This window comes from Leucopleurus acutus (genome assembly GCF_964270905.1).
Source record: "Leucopleurus acutus genome assembly, chromosome: 13".
In the NCBI taxonomy this organism is placed as follows: Eukaryota; Metazoa; Chordata; class Mammalia; order Artiodactyla; family Delphinidae; genus Leucopleurus; species Leucopleurus acutus.
In genome coordinates this window covers 71,397,439-71,412,504 of record NC_139155.1, presented here as the reverse complement: position 1 = coordinate 71,412,504, position 15,066 = coordinate 71,397,439, and the positions used below count along the sequence as shown (strand labels likewise).

Sequence of the window (15,066 nt, the reverse complement as noted above, 5' to 3'; positions counted from 1 at the left end):
TCACTGGAGAGCCCTGGGGAGCAGCACAGGTCACCTCTGGGTGGTCCTGTCCAGGGGGGAGGGGACCTGGAGTATTTGTTTCCTGGTTCCCCTCTGTCCTTGCCTGAGGCTGTGTCTGGGGCTTTTACGTTCAGACTCCTCTGACCTGGCTGGGGCCATGCTCCGTGGTGGAGAGGAAAATCCTCACGCAGCATTGGCGCGTACTTGAGTGGTGGGCAGGGCACCCACAATGTCTGCTGCAGGTATGATCACCTTGTTCAGATGGAAAAAACTGAGGCTCAGAGAGGTTCAGTAACTTATCCCAAGTCACAAAGCACCAAGTGGCATAGCCGGTGTTTGCACCTAGGTCTGGCCCGATACCCGAGCTTTCAGTGGAATGAGAGATCATGAAGGTGGGGAAGAAATCTGAGGCATGGAGTCAGCCCTCAGGAAGCTTTTGATCTCTGTGTGGAGGTGGGACACGGTGACTGACGGCCAGAAAAGGATGTGGTGCAGAGTGAGACGCTGGAGAAGAGGCCCAGGGAGACATCCCGGAGGAGGCCCTGGCCTGAGCCCACCCTTGAGAGATGGATATGAATTCGGATGGGCTGATTAGAGGAGGTGAGGGCATTCTTGGTAGGAGCACAGCATGGGCAAAGGTTCAGAGGTGGGGAAAAAAATGGCATGCCCTGGGGCCAGTGTGGTAACTGACTACGGAGCCCTTCCTGTCACCCCCCAGCCAACCTAGAAAGGGATGTTGTGGAAATTAAGTGATAGGAGAATTCACCTAAGGTTCAGGGCATGCAAGTGGTGGAAGCAGACTTTGAACCCACGTGTCTTCCGATGACCATATTCAGGCTTGCGTTGGAATCTCCGCTCTGCCGCTCACCGGCTCAGCTGTGTGCAGAGCAGGCACTTGGCCTCCCCGAGCCTCAGTTTCCCCCTCTCTGGAGTTAGGAGTTAACGGGGATTCCTTCCTTGAGGCGCTGCTACCAGGCGGAGAGGAGGTAAAGTGCCCAGCATGGGTCAGGCAGGCAGCGGGCTCCGCAGATACGCCTCCAGGAAGGGTTTCACCTACCCCCCGCCCACCCCCCACCCCCCAGCTCCAGGCTGTTGTTATGGGGAAGCGAGAGAGGGAGGAGGCCATGGAAATGTGACACTGCATCTGTGTGCCAGCACCTGGCTGAGGGGCCCGCCGGCAGCAGGAGACTCGGGGCCTCGTGGAGGGGCCACCCCAGCCCGGCCTTGGACGCCCGCCCGGGGTGCCGAGGCCCCAGGAGCGCTCATTGTCAGGGGATCTGTTTTCTCACAAAGGGGACTGGGAAGCTTTGGAACAGCTCCCCGTTTCTCTTCTCTCCTGCCCAAAGATCTTTGGTTCTGGACCTTTAAAAAATAAATAAGAACAAAACAGAAGTAAAAAATGTTGGTTGTTGAAAATTCAAACCTTACAAGAGTGTATAACATGTATATAAAAATGTCCCCCCGGACCCCTTTCCTTTCCCGTCCCCCAGATGCAGCCACTGTTACAGTTTTTGATCTTCTTGGAGACTTGCCTGCACTCCAGAGTGGCTTACCCATCGCATATGTATTGATTTATAATTGTTGTATTTTTCTTATTGCAAAAGTAGTGAATGTTTGGGCGCAATTTAAAATATTATTGAAACATATGGTTTAGGGTGGAAAGCTCCCCCACATGAGGACCCTCTGGTGCACTGGGACCCGCCCCTCCAGACCTGTTGGTGGCTCTCGGCCATGGGCAGCTTTGCTGCCAGGGCGCATTTGGCAAAGTTTGAGATGTTTTTTGTTGGCGTAACCAGGGAAGAGTTTGCTCCTGGCATCTACTGGGTGGAGACCAGGGGTACTCCACAACATCCTACAGCGCAGCCCCCAACACAGAGAATCACGGAGCCCCAAATGTATGTAGATCTGAGGCTGGGGCACCCTGGCCCAGACACAGATAGGTAAATGCATACTTTTCTGTGGAAACATGGCAGCATTCTTCAGAAAGTCTCACAACTTGCTTTGTTTTCTCTGTCGTGTATTTAAACTTTTAAAAAAATGTTTTGTAAAATTTTTAAAGATTACTTTCCATTTACAGTTATTACAAAATATTGGCTGTATTCCCCGTGTTACACAATACATCCTTGAGCCTATTTACACCCAGTGGTTTGTACCTCCCCGCCGCCTCATGCTTGTGTTGCCCCTTCCCCCCATGCCCCACTGGTAACCATTAGTTTGTTCTCTATGTCTGTGAGTCTCCTTCTTTTTTATTATATTCACTAGTTTGTTGTAGTTTTTAGATTCCCCATATGATACCATACAGTATGTGTCTTTCTCTCTCTGACTTATTTCACTTAGCATAATGCCCTCCAAATCCGTCCATGCCGCTGCAAATGGCAAACTTTCGTTCCTTTTAATGGCCAGGTAATACTCCAGCGTGTGTGTGGTACACACACGCGTACCACATCTTCTTTGCCCATTCACCTGTCGGTGGACATTTACATTCCATACCTTGGCAATTATAAATAATGCTGTTGTGATCACTGGGGTGCATGGATCTTTTTGAGTTAATTTTTTTTTCAGATATACACCCAGATAACTTGCTTTAAAACTTTAACAGAAAAAAAAAGTGCATATATAATCACCTTATTATTTTTAATGGTTGCAAAGTATTTCATTATGGGACTGAGCCCAAGCTTTTTTTATCCAGACTTTTGTGGATGGACATTTGGGTTGATTTGAGTTCTAGGGCTTCATTGAGCATCTTGAGGTGCATCTCTGCTTCCTTGGGTGGGGATTTCTTGTTCGACAGCCAATTCTGCTCATGTGCCCCACATGGGGTGTGATTGCAATTAAAGTTATTCCTCCCTCCCTCCCTCCTCTCCTCTCTTCCCTTCGTTCTCACTCTTTCTTTCTTTTTCACTTAACATTTATCAGAACTTTGTCCCAGGCCCAATTATAGTATTTCATTTCATCAAATGATTTATTTTCATTTCAAGAGAGAATATTTTCACATGGCTCCAAAAATACTTATAAAGTAAAAATTCCCCCAGACCTCTCATTCTCCATCCCTCCCGTTTCCTCCTCATCCCGTAATCATATTCTTTTCTGCCCAAATTCTTTTAGAGTTTCTTTCCGAAAATACAAGCAAATGTGAATACGTAAGTCTTGTTTTTCCTTCTCTTTTCCATAAAAGAGAGCGTTCTCAAAGAGTGGTTGAAACTTTGGTTGCCTATGGGTAAGTCCTAAAAGACAGCAGTGCAGGGGCTTCCCCCCAGACCAATTTGGCTGAAGTCTCTGGGGTGGGACCTGCCTTTGTCAGTTTTAAAAGCTCCCCTGGGGATTCTTGGGTGGAGGGTCAATGCTGAACCCACAGATCTGCTACCTGCCTTTTTTTTTTTTTTTTTTTTTGTATAAAGCCTCTTCGAGAACTTTTGCATTCAGCCCGCAGACAGCGAGCGTCCTCATTGTTTTTAACTGCTGCATAGTAGAGGTGGATGATATTTCCCGCCTTTTACTATTTACAGACCAGGTATGTGCAGGTGTATCTGTGGGTTCAGAATGGCGATTGCCCTTCCACGGGGGAGAGGGGCTGTGATTTTGCAGGACTGCCAGCGTGCCGTGCAGTGGAGCTGTACCAGTTCACATCCTCCCTAGTGACGACAGGGCCCCGTCTTCCCTCAGCCTTGCCAGCCAGCTGGGTTATCAAACTTTTGGAGCTCATGCTCCCAGTGAGTGCCCTCCGTCTTGTCACTTGTGTGTGTGTGAGGCCATCTGTATTTCCTTCCTATAACCTGCTGGCTGAAGTTCCGCCACTTTCCTTTTGGAAAAAGAATTCTTCATTAGGAAGATGGACACTTTGTACTTTCATGATTTGATTTCTTCCTGGAAACAGCCCTGGACTGCAAATGGGGCAGACCTGGCATTGGGCAGACCTAGCTTTGTGACTTACCAGCTGTGTGGCTCTGGGCACCTTGCCAGACCTCTCTGAGCCTCAGTTTCCTCACCTGTAGAATGGGAATCCTGCTTGCCTCATGGACTTGCTGGAGATTTATCACAAAGTAACATATAGTCAAGTGCCTGGCCCAGGGCCTGTTGTGGAGAAGGTTTGTGGAAGTCAGAGGGATGCACTTAGGGTCAACCTTCATCTCTTCACACGTCGAATAAGTGTACGAGTCTGGTGTCAGGCCCTGTTCTGGGCACCAGGGCTGCTGGGAGGGCTCAGTCCACTGTATCAGGTTGTGCTGTCCAATACGGCAGCCACTAGCCACGTGTGTGTCTTTCCATTTAAATTAGTTAAAATTAAGTAAGATCCAAAATTCAGTTTCTTTGTCGCACTGGACACATCCAAGTGCTCAAAAGCCACAAGTGGGGCTTCCCTGATGGCACAGAGAGTCTGCCTGCCGATGCAGGGGACACGGGTTCGTGCCCCGGTCCGGGAAGATCCCACGTGCCGCGGAGCGGCTGGGCCCGTGAGCCACGGCCGCTGAGCCAGTGCGTCCGGAGCCTGTGCTCCGCAACGGGAGAGGCCACAACAGTGAGAGGCCCGGGTACCGCAAAAAAAAAAAAAAAAAAAAAAAAAAGCCACACGTGGCCCATGGCCATGGTATTGCTCAGCCCAGATGGAGAGCCTCGCATAATCACAGAGTGTTCTAGCAGGCAGGGCTGGTCCAGATGGGCAAGCAGAGTGAGTGAGTGGGATCATGCAGAGAGTGGTTTAAGTCCTGGGGAGATGGAGTAACCTCCCTGTCACCCCCTTTCTCTAAGGGGCGGTCTCATGGGAAGGGACTTGACAGATGCCATGTGAATGATGGGAGCACCCCAGACAGGCCGGGATCTGCGGGGAAGAGGCAGAAGCAGCGAGTGAAGATGCCCCAGCATGGAGATGAACTGGTCCTGGGGATGCTGGAGGGACCCCAGTGGGCCCTGGGATGCTGGCCAGAGCTGAGCTGGGGAGGGGAGGAGGGCCCAGAGCGTAAGGGAGCTAGCAAAGGGTTCTGAGCTGCTGCCACCATCTGTGTCTCAGAGAGACCCCTGGCTGCCCTCTGGGTGAGGGTGGAAGCAGGGAGGCCTGTGAGGAGGCTGCCATGGTCTCCAGACAGGTGACGGAGCTTGCCTCAGGGTGGTGGCTGTGGAGGGGTTAGCAGCATTTTTGAGGAGGTGGTAACAGCTTTACTGAGATATAAACTCATGGCCCATGCAGTTCACCCATTTAAAGTGTACAGTTAATTCAGTGGCTTTTAGTATATTCACAGAGTTCTACAACCATAATCACATTCAATTTTAAAATATCTTCTTCATCCCCCAGAAAGCCCTGTACCCACTGACTAGTCACTTCCTGTTCTCCTAATACCCTCCAGGCCCAGGCAACCATTCATCTACTTTCTGTCTCTATAGATTTGCCTATTCTGGACATTTCATATAAATGAAATCACACGAAGTGGTCCTTTGTGACTGACCTCTTTCACTTAACATAAAGTTTTCAAGGTCCATCCGTATTGTAGCATATATTAGTAGTTCATTCCTTTTTATGGCCAAATAATATTCTGCAGTATAGATGCACCCCATTTTATTTATCCATTCATCGGTGATGGGCATTTGGGTTGTTTCCACTGTTTAGCTATTATGGAGGAAGGTGGTATGAATATTCCTGCACAAGCTTTTGTATGCTTTCATTTCTTTGGCTATATACCTGGGAGTGGCATTGCTGGGTCACATGGTAATAACTCCAGGTTTCACCTTCGTGGGGCTGTCAGACTGTTTTCCAAAGTAGCTGCACCATTTTGCATTCCCACCAGCAGTGTATGAGAGTTCTAATTTTTCTGCATCCTAGCCAACATTTGCTATCATCTGTCTTTCGGATTCTAGCCATCCTAGTGAGTGTGAAGTGATATCTCATGGTGGTTTTTTTTAAATTGAGATATAATTGACACAGTATTTGTATATATTGCAAAATGATCGTTGTGGTTTTAATTTGCATTTCCTGTTGAGCATCTTTTAACGTGCTTATTGGCCATTTGTGTACTTTTTTGGAGTAATGTCTATTCAGATCCTTTGTCCATTTTTAGATTCGTTTGTTATTTTATTATTGAGCTGTAATTATTCTTTGTACATTCTGGATACAAGTGCCTTATGAGACATAATGATCTGCAGGAATGTTCTCCCATTCTGTGGGTTGTCTTTTCACTTTTTTAAAATTAATCAATTAATTAATTAATTAACTTCTGGCTGCGTTGGGTCTTGTTGCTGTGCACGGGCTTTCTCTAGTTGCGGCGAGCAGGGGCTACCCTTCGCGATGTGCGGTCTTCTCATTTCAATGGCTTCTCTTGCTGTGGAGCACAGGCTCTTGGCGTGCGGGCTTCAGTAGTTGTGGCACGTGGGCTCAGTAGTTGTGGTGCATGGGCTTAGTTGCTCCGCGGCATGTGGGATCTTCCTGGACCAGGGATCGAACCTGTGTCCCTTGCATTGGCAGGCGGATTCCCGACCACTGCGCCACCAGGGAAGTCCCACTTTTCACTTTCTTAATGGTGCCCTTTGAAGCATCAGAGTCTTTCATTTTGATGTAGTCTAGCTTACTTGTCTTTTGTTGCTTGAGCTTCTGGTGTCCTATCTAAGAAACCCTTGCCTAATCCATGAAGGTCATGAAGATATAAGCCTATACTTTCTTCTAAGAGTTTTCTCCTTTGGGCTCTGACATTTAGGCCTTTGATCTATTTTGAGTCGATGTTGGTATATGATGTGAGGTTTGCAGCATGTTTTGAAGGCAGTGTCAACTTTGTTGATGGGACGGAGAGAAAGAGGAGACAGAGGGTGACCCGAGGGTCTTGGCCTACCCAGCTGGTGACGGGGACAAGATTGGAGGGGAGGAATGGAGAGGCCTGTTTTGGGCACATGAGGTCTCAGACCAGTGTGAGCAGTGACTATAGATGGTAAGTGGGCAATGGGATCTGCAAGTCTGGAGTCCCAACACAGAGAGACAGAATCCGGACTCGTCCATGTGTACACAGGATTTACTTAAGCCATGGGGTGTGATAAGAAACCCCAAGGGAGTGATGTGGAAGAGGAGGCTGCATGGCTGGCCTGGGTCACACTTTCACATGTCCCTCTGAGATGCAGGGAGCCTCAGAAGGAATAGCCAGGGAGGTCAGAGGAGAACCAGAGAGCCTCATAAGGCATCAGAAAAGAGGCTGTGAGGCAAGGGGTCAGGAATCAAGCCATGCTCCTCACTCATGCTATGTGTTCTTAAGCAGATGCCTTCCCTCTCTGGGCAGGGACAGTGTGAGGTATGTAAAATCCACATTCTAGAGTCCTGTGTTTCCTGGCTTGTGACTGTATCCCCTTATATGTAAAAACAACAGGATTCATACCAGCACACCTACTCCGTTGTATTCGTGTACCATTTCTCTTCATATGTGCACATGTGTTTGGATGCATGGAAAGATGTCTAAAATGAGGTCGCCAAAGTTGCCAGTGGCAGTGATGAGGCAGGCTAACATTTACGGAGGGCTCCCCACGTGCCAGGCATGGGGGAGACTAAGGTGAAGCCAACCAGGCACCCAGGTCTCACGCACGTCTGCCCCCTGGTGGCAGCACTGAGTCACACGCTTTCCATGGGCTGGTCCATCCCTGAACTGAGGACGATTATTAGGGGGTCTTTCCCCACATGGTCAAGGCTCAGAGAGGTTAAGGCACACAGCTGAGGTCACACAGTTACTAAGTGGCTGAGGCTGGGCTGAACCCAGACCCGCTGATCCTACATATTACCCCCGTTCATTGAGGTGGACTGCCTGCCATGGGATGGTGCAGGGTGGGGGATGGAGCATCTGGTGCTTTAATTTTCTTCTTTGCCCTTTTAGGCCAGAATGGACTCTCTTGGTGTAACATATTCTTCCTGCAAATAGGGAAGCCCCAGTAAAGTCCTCTTCTTGCGTCCTGTGCCTCAGGTGCCGCCGGGGAGGGAGTTTGCTCTCCAGGACAACGAGCCGCTGCTCTGGCAGGTGATCCCTGTGGCCGCGGGCCCCCGGAGAAGCCACAGCTTCTGCAAGGACAAGAGGAGCGGGCCCTTCGTGGTGAGTGGTGCTGGCGTGGCCAGAGCGGATGCAGTTGGGAATGTCCCAGGCTGGCCCCAGGGCCTGCGGGGGACGGGGACAGGCAGGTGACTGTCCGGGAGCCTGGTGTTGTCTGGCTGTGCCGTGGTTCATGACGTGGAGGGTGTTTGGTGGCTCTGCTGGGGAAGCCTTCTCCCCTCGTGGGTTTTTGGCCCCTTGTGGGGGGGTAGCCCCTGCTGCTTGGTGTGGAGCAGTGAGGAGAACACATGCTGGGGTCCGAGCGCCCTGGGTTCAAATCCCAGCACTGTCTCCTCTCAGACTCTTTGAGCAGTTTTTATTAATTTCTGTGCACCTCAGTTTGTTCACCAAGAGAACGGGGCTGTGATTCCTGCTTCTTTTGCGCCGCTGGGAGGATGGAGTAGGATTGCGTGGGGGTCAGCACATGGTAATTCAGACAGTGATCGACAGTGTGGTGATGACAGGAGGAAGGTGGAGTTAAGCTGCTTCTGGAGCCGGATCGCCTGGGTTCACATCCTAGCTGTGCATGCAGATGGGCGCCTGGCCTCAGTTTCCTCATCTGTAAAATGGGGGTAGTAATAGCATCTACTTCACAGGGCTGATGTGAGGTTCAGATAAGATAATTCGAGAAGTGTTTAGCTTGGTCCCAGGTACACGGTAAACACTTTAATAAGGGTTACGTTACCATTATTATTATCATTGTTGTTACTATTCTTGTTTTTGAGTGTCCTTTTGGCTGTCACTGAGCTCTGTCTCCTCAGCCAGCACTTCCTCCCTCTCAGCCTGTTTCCTCACTTGTGGAAGCAAGTAGGTAAATGAGGCGGCAGGACCCCAGGGGAGCCCCCTTCCCTGGAGCCTCAGTGTCCCCAGCTGGGTTCCAGGGCTTTACCACATCTGAATTTCCGTGATTTTCTTTTCTGTTTTTTTTTCTTTTCACTTTTGCTCCATGATCCTGTGAGATCTGAGCTCTGCATTTCCTCCCGGGCCCTGGGCCCCACGTGGGGACATCTGAGATAAGCCTTTTTTAATGAGGCAACACCAGCTCTGTGCCTGAGATCATTCTGAGTGCAAGGCTGCATGCATTTCAGTGGTTATCTGTGCCCGGTCTCACGTCTCTGAGACGTGGGCTCCTGCAGCATTGAAGCCTGAGGTCCATTCCGTCTAGCTTTATGGCCACGGGCAAGAGACTTCAGTTACCTAAACCTGGGTCTCCTCCTGTAAAATGGGTGAAGACACTGCCCCTGGCAGGCTTCTTGCCGAGACCTGATGGGAGAGTGAAAAGGCCTGACTGTGGGGCTGGGGGTGACAGCTCCCATGCAGGGACTCAGACGTCGGCTGAGAAGCCCTGGAAAATTCCTCAAGTGTCCAGATCTCAGCCACCGATTTCTTTCTCACCCTTGTCTCCATTCCCTCTCAGGCACTGACTCAGCTTATCTGATATTGTGTGTGTGTGTGTGTGTGTGTGTGTGTGTGTGTGTGTGTGTGTGTGAGAGAGAGAGAGAGAGAGAAGACAAAGGCCATGGAGTGAAGAGCATTCAAACCCTGTCTTTTTACAGTCTCTGCTTGCTGGCCCCTCCCCTTTCTCCCTCTGTCACTGAGGAGCCTTTGTCCATGGAGTCGTCAGGTGGCTCCCTCCTTCTGGCCCCCAAGGCCCCTGCCCCATTACTGCCTGCTTGATCACCTCTCCCCCAGAGGTGGACGGGTTGGGGTACTGAGCCTGAGCAAGACAGAGCTGGGGCCCCAGACCTCAGTTCCCTGCTTTCAGGACTGACACCTGCAATTCCATGTAGTGGCCACCAGGGGGTGATGGTGTTCAGCTCACTTTCTGATGGTTCCAAAAGCCTGTCTGGGGGGACCTCAGCATTGGGGCTCCGGAGGCTGAAAGATGTAGGTTCAAGTTCTGACTCTGGCACTCTGTGACCTCAAGCAAGTGGTCTGATGGACCCCACTGAGCCTCAGTTTTTGCTTCTGTAAAATGAGGCTGGTCCTAAGTGGCCTCCAGAGTATTTTTGTGAGCAGTAAATGAGGTCACTCAGCCCTCAGGAGAGTAAATTCCCAGTTAATGCCTTGGCTGCAGGGATCACTGTTCCCGCTTTCCTTTTCCTCTCCTCTTCCACCTCCCTTGCCCCCTCCTCCTCGTCCTCCTAACTCCCCCTCCTCCTGTCATCTCCCTTTTCTCTCTCCTAGTCCAACTCTCTCATTATGAACGGGGAAACTGAGGCCCCGAGAGAGGGCCTGACGTAGGCAGGGCAACCCTGCAGGTGAGGCCTGGGGTCCTGAGCCCTTGGCCCTGCCAGCTGCCCCTACCCCTCTGGAGGTAGGAGGTGGTCAGTCCTGCGTTTTATACTCCGTGGTACGTTTGAGGATTCACTCACTAGTGGATAAACGCCATCCGCCGTTACTCCCGTCACTGTTTTGATTGATGACTTTGTACTGTTGACTTCCAATTGAGATTCAGGTTCATCTCCCTTTTTTGAGTCTGTGCTCCAGGCCTTGTCAGTCCCCACTCCCCACTCATGTTAGGGAATATGAATCCCCTTTTGCAGAGGAGGAAACCGAGTCTCAGAGAGGTTAAGCCACTTGCCCGAGGCCACACAGTTAGGAAACGGGGGAGCTGGAATGCATACTGGGCCTGTTTCGCCTCCAGCCTTAGCCCTGGGCCCCTTCTGCCTCAGGCCTGTGCTTTTGGCCTGGGACCACTCTGCCAGCCCCTCTCTGCCCTTGGGCCTGCAGTGCCTGGGGCATCGCTCACAAGGAAACAAGGCAGCCAACCAATCCCCGGGGCTGAGAATGTGATATTTGTCCAGCACAGGGTTGGCCACCCTCCGAAGGGTGCCTGGGACCCACTGGGGCTAATGCCCTGCTGATCTGCAGAGCCCTGCCCACCCCCAGCTGGTCAGACCCTGAGCATGAGGTCAGACCGGTTCCACCCGGCTGCTTCATAGAGGCGGCAAACGAGTGAGTTTAGCACTCAGCGCCTCTCTTTTTTTCCTCTGTAAAGTGGTGGATTGCAGGAGTAACAGTGCCCACCACAGTGCCCACCACAGTGCTTACTGGGTGGCGTAGATACTAGTTTATCCCCATTTTACAGGTGGGAAAACTGAGGCTCAGAGCCAGTACGTGCCTCTCCCAAGGTCTGAGTCTACCTCATCGTGTGGTAGGAGGATGGGGCTGAAAAGAGATGATGCTTATAAAGCGCTGATGGAGAGTAACTGCCTGATAAATGTTACTGTGTTTTTGTTTGGGTTTTTTTTTTAATAAATTTATTTATTTTTGGCTGCGTTGGGTCTTTGTTGCTACACGTAGGCTTTCTCTAGTTGCGGGAGCGGGGGCTGCTCTTCGTGCGGTACGCGGGCTTCTCATTGCGGTGGCTTCTCTTGCTGTGGAGCATGGGCTCTAGGCGCGCGGGCTTCAGTAGTTGTGACACACAGGCTCAGTAGTTGTGGCTCGCGGGCTCTAGAGCGCAGGGTCAGTAGTTGTGGCGCACGGGCTTAGTTGCTCCGTGGCATGTGGGATCTTCCCGGACCAGGGCTCGATCCCGTGTCCCCTGCATTGTCAGGCAGATTCTTAACTGCTGCGCCACCACGGAAGTCCCACTGTGTTGTTAATTATGATTTGCTGTCAGCTGTTTTTTTCCTCTATATTCTCTCAAAGAGCTGCTGATGGAACGGGAAGTTGTCCCCTCTCTTAGGAGTTTTTTTGCCGTTGAGGAAACGGAGGGCAGGGGAGGGGAGGTGTTCTGTCCGGGGGGGTCCCACGGCAGCCAGGCTGGGCTGGGACTGGAGTTCGGAGTCCCTGGCCGGTGCTCTCTGCTCTCTCTGCTCCCCCGCTCCTTTCAGGGCCGTCCTTAGGACCTCCGGTCTGTGTGGCGGGTCCTAGTCCTGCGCCCAGCCTTCTCCCTCCCCCATCCAGGGGTGGTGGTGGATGGGCACACCCTCTTTTCCTCGTAAAGTGAGCCTTTGGCTTGCACTCGTGCTGGGATCGTAAAACACGGTGACTCAGTCGTGGACCACGACCTTGGGTCATGGTTCACCCCAGAGGCCCCTCCCGTGACCGTGAGGGCACAGATTCACTGGCTCTGGGGCTTCCCTGCGATGTGGCAGATGGGCCTCTGGTAACCTCAAGAATGTTCTCCCAAATCCCCAAACCCGTCAGTCAGCATTTGGTGGCTCATCTAGTGACGAGTTCACCCCCTCGTGGGCCTACTTTGTGCCAGGCCCTGAGTGAGGGGGCCCTGGAGAGTCTCTCACTCAGTTTCCTCGGGTCCACAGTCCAGGCGGGCCTGGAGGTGGCCCGGGAGGGCATAGTTAGGTGAAGGCGGGCGCTCAGGAAGTAGGGACAACGCATGCAAAGGCATGGAGGTGAGGTGAAGCGAGAGGCGTGTCGGGGGGTCAGTGACCAGCCCAGTTGGGCTGAGATGGAACATTTCGCGGGTTCAGTCTTTCTTTTCTTTTTTTTTTTTTTTGCGTTACACTGGCCTCTCACTGTTGTGGCCTCTCCCGTTGCGGAGCACAGGCTCCGGACGCGCAGGCTCAGCGGCCATGGCTCACGGGCCCAGCCGCTCCGCAGCATGTGGGATCCTCCCGGACTGGGACACGAACCCGTGTCCCCCGTATCGGCAGCCGGACTCTCAACCACTGCGCCACCAGGGAAGCCCCCCAGTCTTTCTTCTGACAAATGTTTATCTGCATGTTATGAATAAGACACAGGTGGATAAGAAGGTAAGTAAATACCTGCCGTGGGTTCTAATGGCTCCGGTTCACTGAGCCCTTACTGTGTGTGCCGGGCGCCCTGTCGCGTGCTTCACCTGCATTCCCTCATTCAATTTGCTCATGGTTCCAAGTCCCCCCCCCCCCAAAATTAGGGAGTATATCTCTCCATCTGGGGAGGTCTCACAGAGGAGGGACAATTGTTTTAAGTCTTCAAAGATGAACAAGCGTTTGCCAGATGGGTGTGGGCTGGGAAGAAGTGGTTTGCCCCTGGTGGGGGGAGCAGCTTGGGCCAGGTTGGGAGGTGTGAAACTGTGTTCTGTTCCTGAGTGTCATGCGGGGTCCAGGAGGTGGCCTGGAAGTCGTTCCTGGACACCGCCCCCCCCCGCCCCAGTGTGTGTTTTAATCCTGAGTTCAGACTTTTCCCACACCTCCTGCTGATGAACCAGTGGTTCTTGCTTTGAGCAGCGGCACACCTCCTGGCAGCTCTGTCATCATGCTGTCATCTTTGGACAAGGAGCGGCCAGGGCAATCCCTGAAGCTTTGAAAGCATTTGAACCTGATGACTTTATTTTTTTCTTTTTTATGATCTCTCTTTTTTAAAAAAAATTTTATTGGCGTATAGTTGATTTACAGTGTTGTGTAGTTTCAGGTGTACAGCATAGTGAATCAGTTATACATACACATATATCCACTCTGAGCCTGATAACTTTATTATAATGACTGCAGAATGGGGGCACATTTTTTTGAATTCTAATGACAAGAATAGTAATTCTTGTGAGTGCGATCAACTTGAGATAAGAGGGAACTCTTGATGTGGCCCCAAAATGGAGACATCAGTGGTCCTGGTTAGAGGTTCTCTTTGAATTTCAGTTGGTTGACTGGGCTGTCAAAAGAGAAGGAAATAAAAGCAAAATGAAAAACCATATATGAACTGCTAGAAAGAACTCATCAAAGATTGTGCTTAAAAAACAAGTTGTACAGGGCTTCCCTGGTGGTGCAGTGGTTGGGAGTCTGCCTGCTGATGCAGGGGACACGGGTTCGTGCCCCAGTCCGGGAAGATCCCACATGCCGCAGAGCGGCTGGGCCCGTGAGCCATGGCCGCTGGGCCTGCGCGTCCGGAGCCTGTGCTCCGCGGCGGGGGGGGGGGGGGGGGGCTGCAGCAGTGAGAGGCCCGCGTGCCGCAAAAAAAAACAAAAAAACCCAACAATTGTACATAAAGATATGACAGCTTTTTATTTGCTGGGGATGTGAATTCTCCTCCCCATACTGTGTTGCTTGGTGTTCCCACATATGAAGTTGGGCCTGTGTCCACGTCATGCTGAACTGTACCAGGAACGTGGCTCACTGGCTTAATTGAAAGGCCTAATTTGCCTCATGCAGCAAGATATCTGGAGGTGGGCAGCGGCTGACTTAGGTCAGCCCTTCTGAGAGTCTCTTGGGCTTTCCCTCCTGCTTCGTGCCTCATGGTCCCAAGGTGGCTGTCACTTTTCCAGCCATTCGGTCCACTTTCAGGAGGGAAGAAGTGGGAAGCCAGAGGGACCATGTCAGATGAGTTTGCAAGAAAGCAACAGCTCTCCCTGGAGCACCCTCCCAGAGGGCAGTAATGGGTCACACGGCCACTGCTAGCAGCAAGAGGGTCTGGAAAAGTCAGTGTTCCACGCTGGAAGTCGGCCACGTTGGAAATGGCCATTGGTCGTTCAGATAGCATTGTCGGGAATTCCGTGGTGGTCCAGTGGTCGGGACTCCGCGCTTCCACTGCAGGGGCCATGGGTTCAATCTCTGGTTGGGGAACTAGGATCCTGCAAGCCGCGCGGTGCAGCCAAAACGACAACAAAAACCAAATAGCAATGTTTAGTACAGTCTGGCTTCCTTCTCAAGGGAGCCTGGGGCCTCCAAACCAGGATACAGGACAAGAGAGAAAATCTACCCAGCATCTGTGTGCTGTGATGTGAGATGTGTGCTGGGCACTGGGCTTCAGGGATTGGAGGACACAGTCCCCGCCCTCCAAGGCCCCCAGTTTGCTGGGGAGCAGGCCTCAGGGAAGGGAAGGAAGGCTGAGGTGGAAGGAACAGGCCGGGAGGGAGCCGGCCCAGTGGCCAGAGTGACTCCTTCTGCCTGGGTGAGTCCGGATGATGGGCCAGCTGTAGGAGCGTGACGTGGAGCTGAGTGGTGAGGATCTGAGTGGTGAGGATCTGGACAGCGAGCTGGGCTCTTAGGAGGCCCCGGAATCCTCTGACAGGTGGCTAATTTCATTTGTTAATGGCTTCTTGTCTTTCACTGTTGAGTCCAAAGGGCTGGAGAAGAATGGA

The 15,066-nt window shown here is 51.7% G+C and overlaps 1 protein-coding gene across 1 annotated transcript in view; it reads left to right on the top strand.

Moving 5' to 3' along the window:
* The window catches only part of KIAA1671, a 183,223-nt gene that overhangs the window by 66,622 nt on the left and 101,535 nt on the right, over positions 1–15,066 (top strand). Inside the window, exon 6 of the mRNA XM_082853195.1 lies at positions 7,923–8,048. Coding sequence (XP_082709321.1) covers positions 7,923–8,048 — 126 coding nt within the window. The remainder of the gene's footprint in view (positions 1–7,922; positions 8,049–15,066) is intronic.